At 40.9% G+C, this 16,046-nt stretch overlaps 2 protein-coding genes across 3 annotated transcripts in view; both read right to left on the reverse strand.

The window, feature by feature from the left end:
• hivep3a (HIVEP zinc finger 3a) overlaps window positions 1-4,803 on the reverse strand; it is a 54,246-nt gene extending 49,443 nt beyond the window's left edge. For both annotated transcript variants that reach the window (XM_080862706.1, XM_080862707.1), the window contains exons 1-2: window positions 4,666-4,803; window positions 4,269-4,381 (exon numbers count right to left, since the gene is read on the reverse strand). The gene's annotated coding sequence lies outside the window, so the exon portion shown is untranslated. The remainder of the gene's footprint in view (window positions 1-4,268; window positions 4,382-4,665) is intronic.
• Window positions 4,804-7,547: 2,744 nt separating this feature from the next.
• Window positions 7,548-15,318, reverse strand: serinc2 (serine incorporator 2). Its single transcript, XM_080862862.1, has 10 exons — window positions 15,183-15,318; window positions 12,548-12,709; window positions 12,165-12,352; window positions 11,919-11,998; window positions 11,210-11,347; window positions 10,735-10,904; window positions 9,650-9,740; window positions 9,336-9,489; window positions 8,233-8,448; window positions 7,548-8,149 (listed from the first exon to the last, which is right to left on the reverse strand). The coding sequence occupies exons 1-10, from the start codon at window positions 15,219-15,221 to the stop codon at window positions 8,011-8,013; spliced, it is 1,377 nt and encodes a 458-aa protein (XP_080718988.1). The 5' UTR covers window positions 15,222-15,318; the 3' UTR covers window positions 7,548-8,010.
• Between the last annotated feature and the right edge of the window lie 728 nt (window positions 15,319-16,046).

Below are 16,046 nucleotides of genomic sequence, written 5' to 3' on the forward strand. Positions count from 1 at the left end.
TTCTCCCGTCACTCGTGAAAAAGACTCTGAGATACTTAAACTCCACTTGGGGCAGGAACTCGTCCCTGACCCGTAGTGGGCACTCCACCCTTTTCTTTTGTTTGTTTGTTGCCACTGCAGGAGAATTACACATTAAGGTAATGAATTATTCATAATCAAAGGTTTATTCAAGACCAAGAGTAAAATCTACTTTGTACAAGTGGGAGAGGTGAACTGACACACACACACACACACACACACACACACACACACTCACTGAGGCTGAGTTTCACCACTGAATCATGGGCTCAACAGGTGCTGCTCTCAGCTAGTTATCGGGTGTCCTGAGCACCGTCAGGGCTCTCTGGAAATTGTAGTTAATCTGAAGTGTTCCTATTGATTTTTGTCAAAGCTGTTCAAAATTCAAAATTAGGATTTGCAGTATTGATTACCGTATCCTTACTGAGCATGTGGGTGTTACCAAGAGCATGGCCTCCTAAACCATTAGAATTTAAAACAGAGTTTACTGACATGAAAATTTGAATTTTTAAAAATGTGACATTACGATTTCAAAGCATATTCATATCTATTATACACTGTATTTACAGGAGTTGATCACATATGATTTTGTGTTATTAGGTTAAAAAAAAAAAAAAAAGGAAGAAAGCATACAGACTAGTATTAGCTACATTTAAATTGTATTTAATTTGTGGTATGCTGACACAGACTCTTAAAATGATCTCCTCCACATTTATGAAAGCATTATAGACTACTTTTCTATTTTTTAAATTCAATCTACTGAGAAACTTTTTTTCACATTTCATTTTATTCTAATTAATACAAAGATAGCAGAAAATAATTAGCGAACAGAAATTTTCTCTTACTAGAAAGTCAAATAACATCTAGGCAACACTGAACTCAAGTTTCATTTTGGAACTGTTTTCCAACCATGAATAAACATAGAAATACTAACAGTTATTCAACGGGTAATGTTTGCTAGGACACTGCTTCAGTAACGTTGAGGTCTGGGCTCTGAGGAGGCCAGTCCATGACTGAATGTTCCACAATGTGCCTTGTAGACCATTTCTGATAAGCTTTGGTGAACAGAGGGGTCAACTGAAGGCACAAATGCATTTCTCAGGGCGTGTCTCAGGTCGTTGCTGGACTTTCTCTGATTTCTTAATCGCAATTTTTAGATACTGCTGTACTTTCTGCTACTTCTTTTGTCCTGCACTTGTCCAGATTCCTCAATTTTTTTTTTAAGAAGACACTGGACACCATGCGAAGATATGCCAAACTGTTATCTTTGTCATTTTCATGTGTTTTTCCAAAATGCTGCTAGTAACAAAGTGCGTAAATTGTTCATTATGTGTATACACTAAACAGGTTCAACCCTTTATAAATTAACAAACAAGAAGGCAAAAAAAACAAACCAAAAAACCCCCAAAACAAAACAACAACACGCTGCTCAGAAAATAGTTAGATTGAGATACTGGGAGTATACTAATTCTGTAAAGCCAGGAGAACAATTGCTTAAAGCCACCTTTAAAAAAAAAAAAAAAAAAAATTACAAAAAGAATTTGCTCATTGGAAGGAGATATGGACTGACTCAAGATTGCACTTGAACAGAATTGACTAAATTAACTAAAACTAAATAATTATGTGAACAACAAAGCAACAGATATGAAACAATTATTATTTTTCCATCATTTGTGCGATACCTTTATGAATTATCTGCTGGTCGCTTGAGAAGTAAACGTCAGAGGTGCAGCTATTAAATGGACAATCGACAAATGAAACAAGAACACCAGAACTCAGTCATTTTCCTCTGCTCCAGCACAACATGGATCTTAGGTTCCAAAGTCTACTTTAAGCCCTGATCATGACACACGTTAAACTACATGAGATTAATGGGAATCCTTTCAAAAGGAGGCTTTAGTTAATATTTACAGCAACACAAACAGCTTTCTGCTTCAAAAATATTAAGCTGTGCTTTCATGCATTTCATATTCTGTACAGCTGTGTACTGTATTTATTCTTATTGTATTCTAATTTTTGCCTCATAACTTTTGCACTGTCCACTTCCTGCTGTGACAAAACAAATTTCCCACGTGTGGGACTAATAAAGGTTATCTTATCTTATCTTATTTATTTATCCTATAACTGACAGGAGCTGCCTCTGCTCCTCTTGGGAGTGAGTGAGTGATTGATGCAGGCACGGAGAACACCACTGACTGCTGGAAGACCCAGTGCTGCACTGTTGTGTCCCCTGCGCACCCTTCACAAGGTGAAGCACAGGGGGAAGAGAAGATTATAATAAACAACCACAGTCACAGCCCCAAGGCTTTAACATGAAGCCTTTCCAGGGAATGCCAAAAATCTGACCCTTTCACTACAAAGCGAGACATGACCATATGAGACGTGTAAAATCGAAACTATGAAGCAAACTGCTTTACCCAGCTTGACTCATGATGAGCAATAATTTATGACTGTGATCCATTAGTATTTCCTAGAAACATGTTTCACTTCAGCAGGAGCAGAAACACATGTTTACAATGAAAAACTGAACCCCAATTCAGTCATTTAGTAAAAGGAAATAACATGAAACGTTTGAAGGAACAAGTGGATTTAGATAATCAGTGACTATCCCCCCCCCCCCCCCCCCCCCCCAAAAAAAGGATTAACTAACAACACTGTTGTTTTTGTAGCAAAGTCAGCAGCCACAGCTGTCCCCAGATGCCCTGGAATCCAGCATCATTTTTAGCTCAGAGCAGTACAATAAATCTTGCCCTTTTGTAGGTACACACCATTTTCATCTCAACTAGTAATTAGCAACTGGTGCTACAGAAATCCAAACATACAACACAGGGACAGTAAAGTTTATCCATTTGGCAACCACACTGACATACAAATCAAGCCCACCAATTTAAGCTCAGTTGTGATTATGTAACATTATCAGTGCTTTTCTTCTCACGCATGATGTCATATTGGATTCTTTGCCAAGCAGGTTATGCAGAAATGTCCGAGCAAGGGGAAGGCGTAATGCAGACAGCGTAGCTGCCTTTTTCCGTTGCGTGTAGCGTGAGTCCGTTCAGAAAATCTCGCATTTTACTCCATGTTGCTCACAACGGTATGACGAAAATCTTTTTTTTTTTTTTTAATAAATGGGGGGAGAGGGGTGGTGGTGGTCCTGAACATACAGGGTTGTCTTTCTACACAAAAATGGGAATAAAAGTGCTCGTAGGTGGATGCTACACTGACCACAAAAAAGTGAGAAAGAAACAGTGTTCTTGAGCATGCGCACTTTCAGAAGAATTAATAAATATTGAAGTGCCAGATTTTTTTGAATGGAGGCTAGTTTGCTACAAAGAGCTGCTGAAGCCCCGAGCAACATCACGCGCTGCCGACTCAAACACTGACTAATCAATAACAAACCACGAGCAGTGATTCACACCTGTGTAAAACAGCAAGTTTGGGGGCTTTTAAACGGAGTGACTGGGTGAAAGGAGATAGCTGTTGCGATTTAAGGCACTGAATACTCGCACAGCAGCGTTTTCAAGCCGCAGCCCTGTCACAAGAAGGAAATACAGATTTAGCAAAACACCCAGGACACGCAGAGGCAGACCACTCCAATTTTTCCACATAATGCCACACACAGAGCCAAGGTGAGCTACTACGTTCGGCGTCAAGTTTACTGAAAAAAACCCACCATCCACGTGATTTCAAAATAAAACGGCGTCGTAAAAAAAATCCCAAACACTTCTCCTCCTGTGTTTTTTTTTTCTCAACCACAGCTCCGCGCTGTTCACTTCACACACAATTTTAACACCACCCAGCTGCTTTTATCCCCAGTTACCCACGTATTCTATGTCACAAGGCGTTAATTTAGGCTGAAATCAATGCACTTCCTGTCCCTTTATGTTCACTTCTGACCGACTTGCCGCAGCTCACCACCATCACCTCCTCCCTCTCGCAGACAATGAATGAAGCCAGTTTTGGGAATGGGCAAGCCCACCAGCAGCTCAGGTAGCCGCGTACATTTCTATCGTGCAAGCAGGAAATATTACAAACGCATAAAAGCGTCCTCCGACTGCTCTGCCCGTGCTAGTCACCATATGTTGACTATATTTTAATTTTACCATTCATAACAAATAGCGACTAGAAAAAACACGCTGGATTACAACTATTTAGCAAAGGCGTGTACAATGCTACAAATACACTAAAATAGCACAACAAATGGTAATATTTCAAACAACGCCCCCTTGACACCATATATGAGCTTACATTACCTGCAGGATGCTCAACTTCACTTCCCTGCGGTGCGTCCACTGCTTCACCAGCTGCGTTAAGTCAACCGAGGTTGTCCGAGAGGAGACAGGAAATGACCAGATTTGCGTTCAAACTAAAAGCGAAAAAAAACCATGCCATTAGTCTTGTGGCGTTGACGGGACGAAAATAAATCGTCGCTTATTTTATTTACAAACTATAGCTTTAACGTTTGTTTGAAAACAAATAAATAAACCAAAGTCAATGGGCTTAGGTTAAAGCTTCACTCATGACAGCCAAATGTCACATTTAAAACCGGAATCGCCACATGCCATTCTAGCTAGCTTGTTACTAGCATAATTCAGTAACACCTCATACAGCACATCAGATAATAGTATTTATGCTAATTTATCGTAACACCTCCAGCTGCCGAATTCCGGCTCCCTATCCTGTGGACTCGGACAGAAGCTTTCTGTGTCACACCAGGCGGAGAAGAAGCGTAGTTGTTACCAGCTAACGTAATTAGTCCAGTCCAGATGCGGTAGTTGTAGCGGGACGAAGCGAATTCCCCCAAAAGTGTACGCTGTAATTTGCCATCGCGCTAGCATCATTGCTGTCAATGTCCGGTAATTTAAAAATGAAGTATTTCCGGCCATTGCTTTTCAAACAAACAAGCACAAGAAAGCAGGAACAGCTTCAATAGCCTTCAGTAATAATATTTCTGAAGTGAAGCAAAAATTAAGGCAACACCAGTCACCTCAACACAAAATCATTTGTAACTTATTAAGAAGTATACGTGAACCAGTAAAACAGGTTTTGCTAATAAACAGCAATAAAATCCGAACGTGGTGACGTTTCTGTGCAGTTATTCTGGTGGTCTAGTCGCTTAATTTCCGCTTTGCGTGTTTATTATTAAGACGAGCTTAATTGAGGGCTACGTCATGCCACCGCTGGAGCGCAAGACACAAACCTAGGCGCGCTACCAGGAGACCCGTCACCTTACAGTAATGTTACAGCCCAACAACATTAGACAAACAAACTACGTTCATGTTAAACTACATAATTTCTTTCCTGACGCGTGAGAGTTATATATATATATATATATATATATATATATATATATATATATATATATATATATATATATATATATATATATATTTGTATTTGTGGCATGAATATTATATTCGTCATTGTGTTTTCTTAAATCAAAGAATGTGGACTTTTTCCGTTTTGAGTGGCTCGCACTGCATTTACAGCGCAAAATAAAACAAAATAGTGAAATGACAAAATAAGATTTAGAGAATGAATCGCTGAAACGGGTTGACAGCAGAATGATCTCATTCTTAATGCAGTCTCATTAGCAGGAGAGATGCAGTCATTAATTATGCAAAAACATATTTGACTTTATTGATTTGAATGCGCGGCACGGTGGTTAGCACTGTTGCCGCACAGCAAGAAGGTCCTGAGTTCAATTCCACCATCAGGCCGGGGTCTTTCTGTGTGGAGTTTGCATGTTCTCCCCGTGTTTGCGTGGGTTCCCTCCGGGTACTCCGGCTTCCTCCCACCGTCCAAAGACATGCAGCTTGTGGGGATAGGTTAATTGGATAATCCAAATTGCCACTAGGTGTGAATGTGAGTGCGAATGGTTGTCTGTCCCTGCGTGTTGGCCCTGCGACAGACTGGCGACCTGTCCAGGGTGTACCCCTGCCTCTCGCCCTATGACAGCTGGGATAGGCTCCCGCGACCCTGAAAAGGATAAGCGGAAGCGATGGATGATTTGAATACTGAAATTTAATATGTGAAACTTTTAAATATATTTTTACTCCAGGATTTTGCCTTCCTTTATCTTGATGTTTAGTCCTCATATGCTTGGATCTGTGATGAAAGTCCTACATGAGTGTAATGAAGACTACTGGGGCTGCCTATTAAAATATGTCGCAGGGCTCCAGGGCGGTACTTTTTGTTTATTTCCACATGGGTTGCCAGGTTCTTCAAACCCTCCAAAGACTAGAGGTGCAGTCACTGTTGACAATGGTGATGACGATGATGAGAAGGGTCTCCTAGGGAAATGCTGAGAATACCAAAGGACTACCGGGAGAGGAGAGCAGCGAGTCCCCAATGACAGCATGATCCTATAACTGGCTTATGCAACTGATCAGCGCCTCATTCTGCATTATATAACAGCATTAGGTTGGCCTGCTGCTCATAGCTGAGCTGTGGATGCAGTCACCCACATCAATATGGGTCAATTCACAAAAACACAACTTTGACCAGAAATTCTGCATTTTGTGGTTTTTAATGTGTGCAACTGTACTAGCGCCAGATTACTCCCATAACCAGTCATTGCAGCAAATTAACCTGTTTAGTGACCTATGTCCACAAAGCTGTTACCTGTCAGCCTTATGGGAACACTGGCTTAATGTTATTGTGTCATGTTGTGATTTTTTTTTTTTTGGTTTGTTTTTTTAACAAATTATGCTAAGAGTTTAAAATATCAATTTGTTTTGCCCTAAATAAATGTTGTTTACATATGTGTTTTGGTATTATGTAACTATTAAAAACTTAACCTGCTATAGAATGGTGCAGTTTGCACAAATTAGTTTTCATAAGAACTGGATTGATAATCAGTGGCAACAGATCTTATGGCGTGATGAATCCATATTTGAAATTTTTGGTTCCAAACCTTGTCAGTATGTGGGGAAGAGGTCAGGAGAGAGGTAGGACAGGGAGTGTATGTAGCGGAGGGGGGGGAGGTTGTGAGTAACCCAGAGTGCAAGAAAATCTTATTTTTGTGTGGTTGGAAAAATATTCAAAAATGTCATGAGAACATTGAAGAGAAAATATGCTGTTCAGTCTCCAGGCAAGACTTTATAGGCCAGTCACTTGCTGCTCATCCCCAAAAGATAGCTTGAATAAACAGTTGTGTGTAAGCAGCTTGTTCAGGCTGATCTTGTGATGGGAAAAAGCACATTCCCCCACCACTACTTGCCAAATGGTTGTGTTTGTGCTGGACAAGAGAATTCCGCATAGAAGGAACACAGTGAATAACATCGTCACAGCACCATGTGATCAATGGAGGGCGAACAGTGAAGCATTTGGAAATGTCTGCCAGTCAAGAGTTCAGCAGGCAGCATAAAGTGTTTGAAGCCTAATAAATAAATTTGAAAAAGTCTATATATAAAAGTACAACACATCTTTATAGACTTTGCAATAATTAAAATCAAACAATGTTGCTAATCATGCTGGAGTTAAAGGGAGAACAGTACCATCTGCAGGACAGTAATATTACTGCATACAGGTTTAAAAGAATGTCAGCTTTATTACTTATATTGAGTGAAAGCTACATGTCAAAATTTTTTACAGATATCAAATGTGTGCAAAACATTTAAAGGGCACAATATGTGAAGTGGACAAAAGTGTGAAAAACAAAAACAAAGGGTAGCTCAAATACATCTTAGAAACCTAAACATGTTCCCATCAAACTGAAACAGAGTCAATGATTAAAAAAAGTATGATGTAAATGTAGTGAAACACCATTCCCCATAGAAGTCAGCATTCATTTGGTAATGACCTATAAAAGGCATATAGTGCTTTCAATTATATTTGCAACAGTGGAGAATGAGGAAAAATTACCTGAGGTGACAAACTGGAATGTGATTAAAGCTCTTAAGCTCTGTTTCTGTACAACATCCAAGCAGAACAAGTTTAAGCAAAAGCTTTCTTTACTTAAGGTACAAATGGCAAAAGTGCAGATGGCGGCTTTTAACTGAAATCCCTGTCAGGGAGCACCAGCGGAGCCACCAGAGTCCAGAGATAGAGGCCCAAGCCGATCCAGCTGGAGCTGATCTTCACCCAGACGGCTGGCATGCTGGACTGCATGGCGTGGTAGTCAGTGTGAGGCCTAGAGAATCACAAGAGACAGTCAGCACTGGGAGAGAAGCGAACCTCTTTAAGGTGTAGTGGCAGCAAACAGGACATACTTACTTGTACCAGTTTGTGAGCGTCATCATGATGTAGAGCGAGGCCAGAAAGAGACTGAAGTGGAAGAAGGAGTAGCTGTAGGTCACTCCATCTTCCTCATTGTCCACAGCCCGTCGGACTCCGTCCTCCCCCGCGGGGGCCTCTTCGCTGGCGGTCAGACCCTGACCTTCCTCAGTCTGCATCAGTCTGTTCACTTGAGCATTGTTGGATGAGCGGATGCTGTGATGGGGAACAGCATGAAAAACTCACTTTTCACAGACAGCAGCAAATTTCAGCAGCTTCTTATTGTGGATGCAGACAAACTGGTTTTGAACTGCTTTCCATTTTGAACTAAGTGAATATTTAGATTTCTTATGCATTTTTTTTCTACGTTTCTCTGTGTGGAGTTTGTGGCGTGTTTATTACAAAGTAGTTTTTTACAGCAACAATTCAATGCCACATGCAAACAAATAATTATATTTTTGGCCACTCCATTATTCACCAGCATGTTTGATGGGTCTTTTTGTATCTACCGAAGAAGAAATGTATCCTGCAGTTGTCTCTCTCTCAGTTGTCACATGAACTTTTAACCCCGTAAAAGTTTTCTGTTCATGGAGGTGATACTTTCTGAAATTTGGTGGTTGGGGCTTACAACACTGAACCTGTCTGATAAGTAAATATGAACACTCTGCGAGTACTTGACTAATCAGTTTTAGTCCAGATTGCAGGTAAAATCTGCTGGCTTACTTAAAGTTTTACATTCTGAGAGTCTGAATCCTCTTTACTGCTACTGCTCATCTCTCTTCCTGCACTGACTCAATGACCTCGCTTGAAAATCTCTATCAACAGCAGCACAACTTAAACATCCTCTATGCTTCCATATATGTTTTATTGTCTTTTTTTAAAAGCTAGTAGCATTTATGTACTACAACAATCCAGTATAGTCATTTGGATGAACAGCAGGGTTCCTTTTTTACACTTCCGCTGCTTAATCAACACAATCGTGTGTTTAACCATGTTGATTTGCTTCAATCTGAAGCATTTTTGATATTTTATGACCCCACTGACAGACAGAGCTTGATAATACATCAAACACTTCTTTTCTTTCAGCAGCAGCAGTAAAATACCTGGCGTAAAGAGTGCAGAACAGGAAAATGATCAATCCCACGATGCCTTGCGCATCCCACCACTGGGTGGTGCCGGGGGCTGAGGTGGGTCCTGGTGCTGGAGTTGGGCTGCTGGATTGGACCAAGCTCAACAGGCTGGGGTTACACTTCCGGTCTGAGGTGGGAAAGCAGGAAGTTGGGTGAGCACTAACAGTTAGCGATGAGAATTGTCTCCATTAAGACCACAACAGCATGTAGCTCTAAAAACATGTGTACTTGTTTTCTTTAGCTTTGAATACACTGCAGCCATACAGTGGCTCAATTATTGGACTTACTGGGGTTGTTGGTCATGGCTGACCAGGTGACATACATGGTGTAAAGGGAGATGAGGGAGGCCTGAAGCAGACCTGAGGTGGGCTGTGCCTCCTGTGGAGACGTGGAGAAAGCCAAACGTTAGAAAAGAAGGCAGCGTCTGTTAATCAAAGGTGTGGCCCTGCTCCTGCAGTCTGCATGTCTGTGTCTTTGGACATGATACTGAGCTTGCCCCTGCTACATCCATCTGAGTGAGTGTGTACAAAGCAGTTAGTGAATATTTTTTTGTATAAATGCAGTTTGAGTGAAGCACCATCATAGTACCAGCCCACAAAGTCCTTTTATCATTAACACAAACCTCATTATCAAATAAAATCACATCAAGTGCAAGTAACTGAAGTTAGAAGTGAACTCAAACAAATTTAATTTAACATTACACTGGACAGCTGTAATAGCCTGAATTAGTCACCTGATTACTGATCTTTTCTCATGAGAAAAGTCTTTTCAGTGATTTTTTTCTCACTTTCTTTGCTACGGCACAGTGAGCGGCAGACAATGCTCCAGTGAAGTTGTCGGGGCTTTAACATACGGTGGCCCTGAGAGGTCAAATGCACCGCAAACAGAAAAGCGCTCCAAAAGCACACAAAACACAATGGAATTGAATAAAACACACTGCAAAGAGAGAAGAAAAAAATGATGCAAAAGCTACAAAAAAATAATTACAAAACACAACAGCGTTTCTGTGTTCAACGTTTCTGGGGAGACAGTACCATGACAGAACAGCTGTGGAAGTGACAAGCTAACAGTGAACAGCTAATAGCAAATGTATCTACGGTGTTATATGAATCATGTGTTTAAAACTTGCATCTTTTTCTCCCCACAACACTGATGAACCCTCAGTTGCTTCTAAGTGTATCTCAGTGCAATCCTTTCTGTGATTTCTGCAGCTGGTCCGTGGTGTTATTGCGACCCCAGAATCACTGCCGTCGTGTTTTGCATGTTTTTTCTTAAGTTCCAATCCGTCTGACCTCTCAGGGCCACCACATTAACGTGGCAGCAGCTTTTTCTGTAAATTATAGAAGTCTATCTCCTCAAGTTTCTACATCACCTGGACTTTGGGCAGAATGGACACAATGGACACAATGATGCAGAATATGAGGTTGAGGCTGATGAAGACTTTGTGCTCTGTGCAGTCGTCAAGTTGGGTGTAAAAGATATAGAAGAGCACAATGGCTGTAAACGCCAAAGCGTAGTTGATGAAGGTGACGGAGAGGAGAGCTGTGGGGACAACACAAGAACAGAATCAGAGACAATCGTTTTAAAGTGCTGGGTCGTATAGTAACACTGACTCACTGAAGTATCAGCTTCTTGATCAAAATCCTCGACTTTTACAGCACAACCTCAAAGTTAGTTCAGTGGCTTTTATGCAGATAAATTATCTGTATAATGATTAAGGAAAAAAAAAAGTAGTACATGTAGTATTATACATAGCCTAATCTTACATAATATCCCGTACTATCCCTTATCTGGGAAACTCCAGCTTCTCCACAGAACTATCACTTGAAGATCTGGTAGTATTATACCTGCAAACCAGCACTTGGTGTTTCCTTCCTCCGCCTTCTCGAGCCAGGACTGGTTCCAGGAATGGGCAAAGTCAATCAGTAGGATGAGCTGGATGATGATGAAGATGAAGGAGCCCACCATGCCGAAGTAATACCACACTTGTAGCAGACAGAATGAGATCGGTTAACTTTCCACAAGTTTGCTCTCTGTGTGGTGTTACAGACATTTGTTTACAACAACATGAATCTGGATCAGGAGCATCGTCATTAAAATCTGATCAGGCCTAACAGATAAGACACGTTTCCATGGTAATGCAAATTCATGTGAGATAAGCCCTGTACTGATAAACAACTCTGAAAGATCTATCACAACAAAGCTAAAACTTTTATACTGAAAGACTTAATTTTATGAGTTACTGACGTTAGAGCTCAGCTCTCTTCTCTGTCGCTGTCCAGGAATCTGTCAATGCTGCATAGCATTGTGGGAAATTTATGCCAAGACTACTGGGTTCATACCAAGTTTTAGACATATCAAAAAAAACATGTAGATACTACTGAATGTCATACTCTACATCAGTTATGGACTAATACAATGGTATGTAACTGAATACTAATATAAGTCCCCACTTTAAGTTTCCATTTTCACAGAATTTCAAAAAGTTTAACTACGGGCATTAAGATTCAAGCTCGAATTTTATCAGAACTGTCCTCACTGTGGCTAAAACCATACCTGTATTAAAGTCTCCATCTGGAATGAAGAACGCTCCCACAGTTATACCAACCAGCACCAGAAACTTGAAGAACCAGAAACTGAGGGGAAAAAAATCAATGTTATTCCATCTATGTACACACAGCAAACCGGTTTATCAGTGTTTGTGTAAATGCATTCTTAAAAGGTGCAGTGTCCACATTTGGCCACCAGAGGGCAGCATGCTGTGGCAACGTGGAGCAGAGAAAACAAAGCTGCAGCACTAACCCGTTCTGGATGGCTGCTCGGGGATCCTTGCTGCTGCGCACTCGGATCATGATGATGGAGAAGAGGAAGAAGAAGCAGGCCATGGCAAAGCACATGCGGTACACAGACTTGTAGCCCACGATGATGTCACAGTTCACCTTGTTCTCTATGCCAATTATGTGCGAACCGCCGACGCAGAACCCTGGAATCTGACGTGAACGCAAATAGGAAATTAAAGGGTGAAAGGGCAACGGTGGGGTACAACTGATTCATCTAGATTTATCAGGAAGCTCTGGGATAAAATAACCCAATTCAAACATCCAGTTAGGTCACTTTGAAATATCTGTGTTGATGGATTACAGCGGTTAATAAACTGTTTTCATAGCCATTAAATCTCATTCAACCTTTTTAAGATTTTCCTCCATGCCTGGCAGAATCATGATGATGGACACCAGCGTGCCCAGCAGCAGCAGGAAGGAGAAGGCCAGCCGGCTGATGGTGGAGTTGTATGTGGAAGGGCAACATGATGACAGCAGGCAGGAGGCCGAGCCGCACAAACAGGATGCCTGGAGAAGGACGAAAGAGAGAAATATCAGGACAGCTTCATATTTTATGCAACTCAGGGATTGGACTCGGGGAGTGTAGGATAATCAGGATAATGCATGCATGGCTTGCAAACACTGTGGTTAGGAGGGGGGGGAAACAAAAACAACAAAAAAAGATACTGCTGCTGCTGTCAGGGGCAACCATCTTTCTCTTTCTTCTGCATGTTTTCAGGAGAGCAATGACAAGCCATTTTTTCCTTCCTGTGGTACTAATCAAGTCTGTGATTAGAGATGCCACCATAACAAATCTCTCCTCCTGTCTGTTTCTGATCCGGCGCTGCAAACCGGATCACGCAGGACTTCTGCATGATTCACGCGCTTGCTGCTGAGAGGTGCATGAAGCACCGAGGCGGAGACTGTAGCTGAGAGCAGCCATCCTTCACTAAATATAAGCATGCTCCAGAGGACACGAGCCCAGGGTGTAAACACTGCAGCTGCGCTGAAAAGCATTCGGTTTCTACGGCTGAGCCGGGCCTGTGCCACAGAGTGCTGGCAACAAACAGCATGAACTGAACAGCTGACCAAGTCAGTGACACATGTATTAAACCCAATCGTGAAGTTTCTCCAAGACTGCCAGAAGAAACCGGCTGTGATTGCCATGCATGTCAGCTAATTAAATATTTTGGTTTTACTGTACAACATGAGAAAAGGTGAATGGCAAACTTCAGCACACCTAGAATCTCTTCCAGAAGGTGGATTTAGTGCCACATTTAGAGAAAAACCGCTTGAACGGCAGTATTTGGTATGACCACCTTCATTCTTTAACACAGCCTCATCACTCTTAGGCAGGCTTTCTTGTCATTTCCTTCATCTGCAGGAATAGTTCTCCAGGCTTGCTGAAGGTCATTGAAAGCTCTTCTTTGGATGTTACCAGCCTTTTACTTTGTTTCCTGTCAGGATGATCCCACTGCTGCTGCTTCACTAATGTTGAGGTCTGAGCTCTGCGGAGGCCAATCCATGACTGGTAGTGTGTTCTGTTTTTATCCAGGAACACCAGGAATCGGCAGTTGTTTTCTTTGCTAATGTATCTGTTATGTGTAGACACAAAAATGGTTCAACTCTCTGACTAAGGTGCCTTTTTATGCTTGAATAATTTTTAGGTCAGCGTTACTGTGTCAACAAACAAAAAGATAAGCAAAACAAAAAAACACTCCCCATTAAATAAACAGGTACAACGATTGGACTAACAAAGAGAGTGAAAAAGCAATGTCTGGCTTCTTGAAATCAGAATACTGCACTATTTTTCAAACTGTAGTCATTTCCACATTTCCAGCTCTTAGAAACTGCAATAAATCTCAGACTCTGTCCTTAACAGCATGAATGATTTCCTCTTCTTGGCAAATGTGGTCATCAGAATGAGAAAAAAAAAGTTTCGGTTTTGGTTGACGTGATCTATGGCTCACCATCACAACGTATTCCTGCGCCCAAAACACACCACTGTTACTTTAGATGACACCGCGATGAGGAAGTGACGACATCTGAGTGTGTTAAAAAGTCAAAAGTTCAAAAGCTGCGACCTTGGATTTTGTTTTAGGACATTCGTTCGCTACATTTTCCTTGCAGAACCATCTCTCATACTTTAAATGTTCTAACATGTGACAGGATTTAATGTTAGCTACCGACCCTGGATCCGATATTTGAATATGGCAGTTAAAATAAACAAATAAAATGTTAAAGTAGTGCTTGAAAAACTCAAAATGACGTTGTCTTGGAGGTTTTGTATATGCTTTGAAACACGGATCACAATCTTCAAATTGCCGAGAGGTAATCTAATCAGTTCCCACTGAATGACGTCTTCACTTACGTTTGATTTCAGTTTGAACAAGTCATTAAAAACGTTGGTTTTCATCACAATATGTTGTGTCAGAAGTCTCAAAAACTAGATCATCATTTGCACATGAACAGCACAAACAGTGATGCTGTTTTTTTTTAATGTGGCACGTGACTTTATATCTGGGGAAACTCCGGAAACTCCACCTTGGACAGCTAGCTGCGTCGTCTACTGATGTACTGACTGAAATGATGTGGGTCGTAGCCGCAAACCTCTCTCCACGTGTCTAAACTCACCATTCATAGTCACTCTAAAACACTAAACCAAGTTACTCACGTTATCTGCTAAAACGCTTCAGAAAGTTGATAATTCCGACGTCCCTCGAATCCAACTATCCAGCACAGATTTCTTTAGAACATTAAAGAAAGTATAAGATCAAAGTAAATGTCACAGGACATGTGTAGTGTTGAGTTTGTCAGTAGGCTAAAGGAAACGAATCTAATTTTAGCGGTTTCACTTGAAGTTGTGTCATTTCCCTTGCCTAATGTCGGCCTGCCTAGTAAAGCAAGGCAAAAGAATTAGATAAAAACAAAGAAATAAAGACGTTTAAAAACTACTACGTATTTCATTTGCCAACACGACAACTGGCAAATGTATACTTACACAACTTCCGAGTGAACCCAGAGCCAAACAAGCACCCATGATGTTTTAATTCCGTAAAAGTCTCGGTAAAAGTCCTCAAAGCTCGAAAAGTTCAGGAAGAAACTGACGCAAAACAATGGAGTAAGGTTAATTATACGGAACACAGTGACAGACGTCCGCACGAGATTTTCAAATTAAAAAAATTCTTTGTCTGCACGTACACAATTCAGGGATAATCCATAACTGAAAACACAAATATTTCAGTTAATCATACATTTTTGCATTAGTTTACACCCTCATATGAAATACAAATAATCCGCGGAACGTTCTGTTGCTGTTAAAACTGTGGCTGCTCTGTTTTACTTTGACGCCTAATCGACTGTACTTCCGGCACTGTTTGGCTAAATTGGGTAAAACTGCGCGCATGACAGTTTTCTCTGGGGCGTTACTGTTAATAACCAGATATTTGGCTTTTGGCCATCCAAAACCTATTGTGATTGGATCCGTGAGTTGTCCCTCCAGAAATGTGGCCAATTATGTGCTAATGCGCAATAGCGAAAATGCCCTTCTTTTACAGGCCTTCAAACACCTAAACCCAAACGTATATCACGTTTTCTTAGAATTCCCTACTAAATTTCTCAGTGAACTATGGTCAAGTAAAAAGAATAGTCATTAAAAAAGCAGAAAGACAATATTAAATAGTATTATTATTATTAACAATGATTTTATTATATGAAAAACATGTTTCCTATTATGTTGTATAGCGTATCTGTTTTAATGAGTGTTCTCTAAAACCATAGGGTGTTGTGTCGTCATCCATTTTATTGACATTTTAATTCTAGCGATCATTTTATAGTGTTCCTTTAAATGCCTTAACATTTAATG

Source organism: Rhamphochromis sp. 'chilingali' (genome assembly GCF_963969265.1).
Source record: "Rhamphochromis sp. 'chilingali' genome assembly, chromosome: 17".
In the NCBI taxonomy this organism is placed as follows: Eukaryota; Metazoa; Chordata; class Actinopteri; order Cichliformes; family Cichlidae; genus Rhamphochromis; species Rhamphochromis sp. 'chilingali'.

Bases quoted from the DNA above. Each gene is read 5' to 3' on its own strand.
- serinc2 (XM_080862862.1), bottom strand. From the start codon at position 15,221: ATGGGTGCTTGTTTGGCTCTGGGTTCACTCGGAAGTTGT. The intron at 12,710-15,182 runs GTAAGTATACAT...GTCCTTCTCCAG, and splicing joins TGGGTTCACTCGGAAGTTGT to GCATCCTGTTTGTGCGGCTC. The intron at 9,490-9,649 runs GTAAGTCCAATA...TTCCCACCTCAG, and splicing joins AGCCATGACCAACAACCCCA to ACCGGAAGTGTAACCCCAGC.